Raw genomic sequence first — 10,278 nt, forward strand, 5'->3', positions numbered from 1 at the left:
TTATGAATGAAGATAAAGATGTTTATTTTTCTTCCCCAAAAGACATTAATTAGTCTCGCGATAGTACACACTGAATCCGCGCACTCAGCCCAGCCTCGCGATCGTTGGTGGAGCTGAGTTGGAGGATCATGGCGGAGCGCAGGAGGCACAAGAAACGGATCCAGGTAACATCACTTGATTCTTAGGAAAAACTACCCAAGCAGGTTGGAGACCAACATCTCAGACTGTGGCGCTGTTTAACGACATGTTGCAGAGTATTTATGAAGGACAGCATCCTCGAGAGGAGCTCTGAACAGGCGCGAGATTCAGCCATATGATGGCTAGCGATTAGCTAGCAAATGGTTGCTAGCAGAAACAAATGTCAGTAGTTATACTTTAATAAACATTCCCCGAGCTTATTATCATCTCTACTAGCTACAGTAACTTGTTGCACTACATGTTAAACCACTGTTTAATGTGTCTGTCTGTACGTGTTCTCTGCAGTAGGTCATGTTTGTTATGTTTGAAGTGGCTGTAGAGGTTTTTTTCTGGCTAAGCTGCGTCAGCCTAAATCAGACATGTTTACATAACGTCAAACTATCAGCGTGAAAAGGAAATTAATGAGTCAACTTGTCACTTAACGCGTCGTTCAGGTAGCAGGTAGGCATCGAAGCTCCAGGAGAAAAGGCTAGTAAACTGATCTCGATTAAAGCAACAGCTTGAAGAGTTGGCAAAGTCCCTCAAGTGTTTAGAAAAAAAGCGACTTTACTGAGCTTTAGTTAGACAATGATGATCAAATGTCACTCCTCTGTAAAGAAGACATGAAGAGATGAACTGTTTCCCATTCAGCTGCTAATTTATACACGTGCACTGATCCAGATCAGTAATTCATTATTGACTGATTGAGAGCTCATACACATAGTAAGCTTTCCCCAAATCTAGTACTTCAGGCTATTATTATTATAATTATTTTTGCAGGATTAGAGTTTATTGTGTAATTAAAATTAAAATAGGATGAAACCAATGACTAAATTGAAAAATAATAATATTTTTTTTAGCAGTACTTTGTTTATTCTCTGTATGTATAAATGTTTGAGTTGGTTGTAAACTCGTCTCTAGACGTGCTCTGGGTTGGTACAGTCTTGGTATATTAACTGTAACATATGCATGCATATGTCATGATGTACTTTGGATTTGGGATAGCGTTGTAGTGTCTGATAAGATGAACTCTTCACACTCCGTCTTTTGTTATTGTGGATTACTGGAAGTCCTGAATTGTCTGTTACAGAGCCTCAGGATGATATGATAAAATGTTCAGCTGCATAATAACACATTGAATGAAACATGAGAGGCCGACAGAAACACTACTCTGCCTTCCACAGCCATCATGTATATCCCCTTTTTTTCTCCAAAGTTAACCTTTAATACAGAACATACACACACTCAAAGCCAGCTTTAATGCATTAGATCTTTGTTTGTGAAAGTAAATCTACTCAGTTTATGTCCAGATGTGTGTGTCACTGCTGAACAAATGTTTAGCTCCTGTTGCATTATTAGACTCCATCACCCAGGTAAGATAACAACAACTACACACTTTAAATTGAAACTCTATCTAGTTTAATAGGTCTGGTTAAGTAAGCTTGACTTTTAGCTAGATGTGTGTCACAGACTGGACACTGCTCCCAGTTATCTTGCCTGTTTAAAGTCAGTTGTATAACGGCACATATACTGTTAACTCTTTTATGAGCAGACCACAACCAATAGAGGGCTGGCTGTTACACTCAATGTTACACACACTGTCACATGAGCAGTAGCTGAATTATTCCTCAAAGACAAGTATTATGATTCGCTTTTGTTGAAACTTGAAGCTTTTTTTTTAGAGATTGTATCCTCCCCATAAACTGTCATTATATAATTGTACGACACAATGATTTGGCTTCACCTCAAAGTGCGCACAGCTAAAAAGAAAGACGACAGAAGAAGAGTATAAAAAGTGACTCTAATTAAGGTAAGATGGGCTGTGTATGGTAGGAGTTGTTTACAGGTAGCAGCATAATACATTATGAATGGATACGGCAGAAAAATAAAAGAATAAATATTGCACGGTACAAAATATATAATGCACTCTATAGCATCCCACTGCTGAAGAGCTGATTGAATAAACGACATTTTAAGGCAGGTGATCCTAATAAATAAATCACTGAACTCAGTGTCCCAGCTGGGTTACATAACAGCCCAATGTGCAGTCTGTTATCTCTTTAGAAGTTACACAGGCTTCCCCCCACTATCACTCTGCTTTTCACAACACTTGTCTCCTTCTTTATTTCAATGGGGTTTTTTCCCCTCATCATTCATATCCTATTTCCCCCATGAGCACTAAGGCGTTTGAGAATAAGACCAGAGCTGTAAGCGTAACACACATAGTCAGAGAGCAGCTAATCCTCCCGTGATGAAGCCAGGTAGATCCTGTAGACTGTGACGGGGGATCTTTTTCTTGTAGGGCTCTCATGAAACAGAGCTGTGTGCCCTGCCTGATACCTGCGTCTTTAAACAAAGGCTTGTTTGATGGCCTCTTCTTCCTCATGTTGCCGGCCCGATCCAGCTGGATTGGTTTAAAGCAGCACTGAATCTCATTGTGCTGATGCTTTCATTCCCTCTGTTTTGGCGTGTGCTCCAGCGCTGCTGGCAGGAACCGAAACAGTGCAGATGTTGTGAAAATGAAAGGGAAGTGTTGGAGGAAGAGATATTCTCTCTCTCTCTCTCTCTCTCTCTCTCTCTCCCTGTCTCTCTCTCTCTCTCCCTGTCTCTCTCTCTCTCCCTGTCTCTCTCCCTCTCCCTGTCTCTCTCCCTCTCCCTGTCTCTCTCTCTCTCCCTGTCTCCCTCTCTCTCTCTCCCTGTCTCCCTCTCTCTCTCTCCCTGTCTCCCTCTCTCTCTCTCCCTGTCTCCCTCTCTCTCTCTCCCTGTCTCCCTCTCTCTCTCTCTACCTCTCTCTCTCTCTCTCTCTCTCTCTCTCTCTCTCTCTCTCTCTCTCTCTCTCTCTCTCTCTCTACAGATCAAAAGCATACATTCAGACTATAATCATCTCAGTTTGTGGAAGACATTTACTTGGACAGGATGTTGGACACCAAAGAGAACAAAGAGTGACTCAGAGGAGCTCAGACACCTTCACCTGTCAGTCAAAGGAACCATGCTCTTCATCTTTCTGCAGTTTATTTATTTTTTGTGTGATTTCAAGTAAATACGTAGACACAACTATTGAGATGAATGACAGTCGAGCATATTAGTCTGCTGGGAGGATTATTCAATGCTGGATCAGAGGAAGACCACATGAAAATGTTTGATTTAATATCTGATGTGCTCGACCTGGTCCACGTGAAATGTGTTGATCCCTGACTCGTGTAGCTGACTTTGATGTGTGTGTGTGTGTGTGTGTGTGTGTGTGTGTCTCTCACTCGCTCACTGCAGGAGGTGAGTGAACCCACCAAGGAGGAGAAGGCGGTGGCCAAGTACCTTCGATTCAACTGCCCCACCAAATCCACCAACATGATGGGTCACAGAGTGGACTACTTCATCGGTACGTGCTCGGATCATTTAACAGGCTAAACAAGTGGACAGTGTGTTGAGCGTGAATCAGGATATGACTGTCTAAGTGCGCCTTCAGTTTGTCACACAGCCAGTTGTTTTCAACTGGAGGTCTGTGTTTGTTTTGGGTTATGTCCCAGAGGCCTTTTTTAATTTTTTTTAAATGATTTCTTTGCCGTCCAAAATGCAGACCTGATCCTCCAACTTAATAATTGCTCATGTGTTGTCCCGTGGTTGAATCCATCCATCATAGTTTACTCTGTAGGTGTGGGTAGAATCACGACCTGACAGTCTCTTTGCTGTGCGGCAGCATTATTTCTACATCCTCAACCTATTATTACAGCTTCATTAGTTTTCTTCTCTTCTCACCTACGGCGACTAGTTAAAAGCTCTTTGAACACTTTGTGATCAATATTTCCAGAATGATTTATGTATCGAGAAGTGATAAAGAGGGATCACAGTTAATCACAAAATGAACGCTGTGAGTCTGTCACATGTTTAACAAACAAGACAGAAGAACAGTTTGTTCATTAAAGGAAGTTCAGGTTTATCCAACTGCTTTTACATGTAATATTATTGGATCTGTAACAATGTGAAGAAAGATGAGGATGTGATACATCATCAAGTCCAGTCAGCTTTATTTATCTCGTACAAAGACCATAAATAAGTAACAACATTGGTCTGTGTCTGCTTGGTGCTTATAAATCCACTTTCATGTCACGGCCTTGTTCAGGGCTCGTATCCTCATCAGACTCAAGTGATTACATTTAAAAGGAGCAATTACTTTGAACGAGTCATCTTCTCCTCTGGTAATAAAACTGTAATCACTGTTTACCAGGAGAATCACTGTGGGACATTTATCTGGCCCAGTGTCCTTTAAAGTCTACCTGTGTGTCCCTATATTTAGCCTCCAAGGCAGTGGACTGTCTGCTGGACTCCAAGTGGGCCAAGGCGAAGAAGGGAGAGGAGGCCGTGTTCACCACCAGAGAGTCTGCCGTGGATTACTGCAACAGGTGAGCCGTGAACACGCCGCTGCACATCTTTCTCATTCATTCAAAATTTGAAATTAATCCATCCAGTCGTTTGTTTCTGGTCTGCATTAGTCTTACCACAAATTACACCACAAATGCTTTTTTGTGTTTGTGACATCACAAGTTGAAATCTGGTAAGAAAATACCCTTTCCTCCACTGGTCTCTCCACCCATGGACTCCACATCCAGCCTAGAGCAAAACTTTTGGGCAGGTCTGCCATTTTTATTCTATCTACAGAGGAGTGATGTCTACGGGGAAATCTTAGGGGGCGGTCTCACGGCATTTAAAGAGACACACACCAAAACGAAGCGTTCAGAGAGAGCTGGTTTCTACAGGGTCACAAACCTCCTTATGCTTGATTTGTTATATTTGGACCAAAGCACAGCACAGATGTTTCATTTTCACCACAGCGGATTCATTGAAAAGGTAGAAAAGGTGTGGCTAATATGTCCTAATTAAAACAAAGGTTTTTCTAAATTGCTACCTTCATGATGTTCAGTTTACTGTAAAACGAAAAGTGAACCCTGCATTAAGCTTATTTGGTGCAGAAACAGTCCATCACAAAGACACTGAAGTTAAAAGTGAAGTGTGATTTTAGTCCTGCAGAGTATGTCACTGTATAAGCTAAGGAATACAAGGCGGACATCTTTACATGGCAGGATAAAAACAATCAGACAATGTCCCCTTTCACAATAAACCTGCATAACCTACGTTTGTGTTTTCAGAAGGTCCTTCCTAATCGTTGTTCTCCTCCTTTCTCCGTAGACTCCTAAAGAAGCAGTTCTTCCACCGGGCTCTCAAAGTGATGAAGAAAAAGCCTGAGAAGGACACCAAAAAAGAGAAAGAGAAGGACAAGGAAAAAGAGAAGGAGAAAGAGAAGGCCAAGGGGGACAGCAGCAAAGAAGAGGAGAAAAAAGGGAAGAAGGAGAAAGAGAAGAAGAAAGAGTCTGAGGTCGCTGAAGCCAAGAAAGAGAAGAGTGTAAGTCTCTAGACATTCTCCACACCAGATAACAGCAGAGAAGACAACTCTCGGACACTTTAATATATCGTTCACACATATAACATTAAAAGCGGAAAAGGGCAGGATAGAGTGTGCGCCAAATATGCAGAGGCAAAAGTTTGCCGCATGTCGCCCCACTCTTCGGTCGTTTCCTGTCACTCTTCTCTGTCCTATCTGACTGAATTTCTTTACGACCGGAGAAGTTAGCTGGGCTCTTGGTTTTGGCTTCGTATTTACCACACACACATGTCAAAGCAGTTTCAGTCTTTTCAAAAAGAGAAGAGGTCAGCCTGTTTGATTATTTCTGACATTCTTCTTCTTAGGATGACAGTCCTGGGACTCCTAAGAAGAAGAAAGAGGTGAAGAAGAAGTTCAAACTGGAGCCTCACGAGGAGCAGCTGTTCGTCGATGGAAATGAGGTGAGTTTGTGTGTAGAGGAAACGCAGTGTTGTATTCTGAAGGTTCTCGAATCTAAAACACAAACTGCCCCCTTCCCTTCAGGTGTACGTGTGGATTTATGATCCTGTCCATTTCAAGACATTCGCCATGGGACTGATCCTGGGTGAGTCGGTCGGTGGAGAAAACATGAATTGAGTTGGAAGAAGAAGGCTCGTCTGTACTCACCCTGTTTGTGTTTCTTTCAGTTATTGCAGTGATCGCAGCCACACTTTTCCCTCTGTGGCCTGCAGAAATGCGCGTAGGAGTTTACTATCTAAGTGTAGCAGCCGGCTGCTTCGTGGCCAGTATACTGCTGCTGGCTGTCGGTGAGTACGGGGACCTTAACAAAAGAATAAAAGAAATGAAGTTCCTGCATGACTTCTGCTGCCACTGAAATAGAAAACAGACAACTGTGGTTGTTACTTAAAGGCTACAATATAGTGCACGATGCAACCTTTGGATTCAAATATATTTACAATAGTAGAGTGGGATTCCCATTTCAGTGACAGACTTTAACAAAGAGTAACATCATAATCTTTCTCAGAAAGAGAAAGTAAAGATGGAGCAGATGTGGTGGGTTGCAGTGTATTTGACAAGTCACTGAAAATATAGATTACAGTTATTGTTACATCTGGAATAAAAGTCGCACCACTGCTTTCAGAAGTACAGTCAAAGTTTGATGATGTAGTTAAATTCTTGAATTTTCCTCTGGATCAATAAAGTATCAATCTATCGATCTTAATGATTAGAAGGCTGGACAGTGAAAGACACGGCATAAAGAAAAGAGTGTTGACATCCGTGTTCACTCCCTGTTTGCTTCTCTTCAGAGAGACAGTGAGAAAAAGAACTGTCTTCATGCCTGAAGAAAAGTCTACAACGTGTAGTTTCTTTTTTTATTTTCTTTAAGATTTATTTGGCCTTTTTGAGCCTTTATTAGAGAGATAGGACAGCGGATAGAGTTGGAAATCAAGGAGAGAGAGAGTGGGGATTGACTAAGTCTTTCCCTTTTAAAATACTGATCCCACTTGTTTCCGTCTTCCCTCAGCCCGCTGCATCCTCTTCCTGATCATCTGGGTGGTGACAGGGGGGCGCCATCACTTCTGGTTCCTCCCGAACCTGACCGCAGACGTGGGCTTCATCGACTCGTTCAGGCCGCTCTACACTCACGAGTACAAAGGACCCCGAGCCAGCAGCAAGAAGGGCTCAGACAAGACGGACGACAAGGACAACGGAGAATCCACCAAGGCTCAGAAGTCAGACAGCGACGAAAAGTCGGACAGCGAGAAGAAGGACGGGGACGACGATGAGGAAGAGGAGGAGGAGGAGAGTAAAGATGCGGTGGCGGAGGAGAGTAAAGAGGGTGAGGGGACGGATCGACACTCGGACACTGACAGCGACCGGCGGGAGGATGAAGGCTCGCAGCACAGCAACGGAAACGACTTTGAGATGATCACCAGGGAGGAGCTGGAGCAGCACACAGAAGAAGAAGAGGAGGAGGAGGAGGAAGAGGACGAGGAGAAGGAGGAGGAGACGCAAGAGAGGGAAGAAGGGAACGTGAGTGAGACTAAAGCCCAGGCGGCTGAAACATAAACTTCTTACAATCCCATCACTCTTTACTTTCCTCTCTCTAGCCCCCTCCCTCCTTCCTCTGTGATCCCAGGAAAAACCTGCCTGTCGCGTCTCCACACGAGGAGACGCTCCATCTCTTGTTGTCGAGATCTTCCACTGACACAGTACCCACAGATCAGCGCCGGAGAAAGCAAAAGCAGCTCCGACAACGAGGAAAAACAAATTGTGCGAAGGGGAAGCCTTACGTGGAGCCGACTCCTCGCTGTGATTTATGTGAATCGAGAAAAAAAAACCTGCCTGAGGAAGCTGTCCCGAAAAATCAATCACACCTGCAACAGTGGTGAAGGACAGTGCTCATTTCTCCGTCTTACTTAGTCTCCACGTCGCTCTCAAGTAGCTTTTTGTGTCATTTCAACCCCAAATGTTTTATTTATGTCCCCCATGGTTACTTTTGTGTGTGGTTGAAACGAGATCTTAGAGGGAAGACAGTGCTGCTGTCTCCCTCCTCTGTTTCTGTCGTCATTGTCGTCTTACGAGCTCACTGTTGTCGGTACAATCAGTATCTCTGAAGAAAGGCCCTCTTCATTCACCTTGTTGTGTTGTTGCAGGAGCACCAGTGAGTTTGACAGCTTTCTCAGGCAGACATCGAACCGGTGAGCGTTCGAGTCAGACGGACCAAATCCTGGAATTACTCAAAGGATACAAAAAGAAATCGACCATATGTTGGCTGGCTCGGGAGTTTTGGCTCTTTGAGGTACTGGAGTTAAAAATAAAAAAAAAAGAAAGAAAAGCTTGTTTTCCTGAAGGACTGGTGTTCATAGTGCAATCCTCCCACAGTCTAGTTCATGTTTAATGTGGAACTCATCCGTAAGCGTAAACTGGGACACAGCTGGCGAACGTCATTTTCTTTTTTAGAAAAAGATTTCAGCATTTGTCGTACAACTAAATCTAGACGATATGAAGCCTATTTGCAAACAGGAACCGAGACATCAGTGAAACTTTAGTGCCAAACACATCTGATACTGATGTTAAGCATGCAGATTATAAACAAGAGCGCGAGAGCAAGCTGCCATGTTAAAGTTACATGTCATGACTTAGTTTAATTTTGTAACTGCAATGTGATGCCTCCTTAAAATCTGTGATGTTTGGAAAAATAAAGATGGGGGGGAGAAGCAGCGGTTGATTTAAGTTTGGGTTTAAACTATGACAAAGACATTTTGGTCTCAATGAAACCGTATAAAAGGCGTTTGCTCTCACGCGTCAAACAAACCGGATTTGTGTGACGTTTCATGAATCTAGTTAAACTGACCAGAGCAGAGCAGGAACGCTGAGTCCGTTCATCAATGACTTCAGATATTGACAGCTTTGTTGATGAAGTGTTAAATCCCTTATTGAGTCAAACAGCTGCTCATTTCAGCCTCTCCAATGAGCCGCGGCCTCCATCACGTTGGGTTCATGAGTCACAGGGTTTTTTTTGTTTTTTTTTGATCGACACAAAAAAAGGCAACATGCAGACTCGGATCGTGTGGATGTAATTTAAAGCCAAACCAATGAAATGTCTAAACAGCCAGCTGACTCATCCGGGTCTGAACAATCCGATGTTGCGGTGACATTTTCTGTGGAAGCCTGTGGTCCAAGCTGCTCGGTCACATCCGCTGCAGCCTCGAGCCGTGTTAGACGCTCTTTGTAGTCATAGCGAGGATTATATTTAAGTATAAGAAATAGAAATGTATCATTTATATATGGATTCTATCGATATATATCAAAGATATACTTGCAGTCTAAAAAAAAAAAAAAATGATGAAAACCTTTTTCAGCTTTTTCTCTTTTTGTACGAGGAGGCATTGGAGTGTTTGTAATGCTCCTTTTTGTTTTTGTTTTATACGATCATGAAAAGAAATGTAGTCGTTATTTAAAGGAAACTTCTGGGGTTAGAAAGCGGTCGATATAGAAACATTTTTTTTTTATTTTTTTGTTTGTACATTTGCCACCTTAACATTGAATGTGCGATGTAGTCGGTTGGTCTGTATTTCTCTCGCGACAGACAAACCTTCGTTAACAGCTATCCAAATGGTTTCCTAATGAATCTGGCTCTAGCTGGATGTATTTCACACGGCCCTGTACAGATGCTTAACAAGTGAACTCACCGCTCTAAATGTACTAGTCTGTTCTCCTGTAATCCCGCTGAGGCTCGTAGCTCTCCGACTGTCTGAGACTCACCACACCTTGTTTCCTTTCTAACATCTGTCTTTTGTTTTCTTCCTCAAATTGGGCAAAGTGCATCTATCCTTACGTCCTGCCAGCCACTGTACTCCCAAGAATGGCATTACAAAAGAGAGCGAGAAAGAAAAAAGAAAATGAAATCGTTCTCCCAGTTGTTCTTGACTCTTGCACAGTATCGGTCTGTTGTATATTGTAGTATTATTCTGACTCTTTACGCTGCTGCTGCTTCTCATCGCACATTTCTGGGAGAAATCAAAGTGAAATAGTTCAAACGTCTGTGTTTTATCTCTGGTCAAGAAAAAAAGTCACATGCAATATTGGAGTATAATTTAAAGAAACTGGATGTCTGGATATATATCTGTATCTTATCATTGCAATAAAACTATAGAAAGCATCGACATGCCATAGTTTCCTCTTTATTTTTCACGTTACGAGAACTCGATGTACGCCTACAA

General features: G+C 42.7%; 1 protein-coding gene across 1 annotated transcript; it reads left to right on the forward strand.

Annotated features, from left to right (window-relative positions):
• The first annotated feature begins 64 nt into the window (after positions 1–64).
• Positions 65–10,219, forward strand: sec62 (SEC62 homolog, preprotein translocation factor). Its single transcript, XM_079347687.1, has 8 exons — positions 65–164; positions 3,445–3,553; positions 4,469–4,574; positions 5,359–5,572; positions 5,917–6,012; positions 6,095–6,155; positions 6,238–6,357; positions 7,077–10,219. Exons 1-8 carry the CDS (start codon positions 129–131, stop codon positions 7,619–7,621), a joined length of 1,287 nt encoding a protein of 428 aa, XP_079203813.1. The 5' UTR covers positions 65–128; the 3' UTR covers positions 7,622–10,219.
• The last annotated feature ends 59 nt before the right edge of the window (positions 10,220–10,278 follow it).

Source organism: Symphodus melops (assembly GCF_947650265.1).
Source record: "Symphodus melops genome assembly, chromosome: 7".
NCBI lineage: Eukaryota > Metazoa > Chordata > Actinopteri > Labriformes > Labridae > Symphodus > Symphodus melops.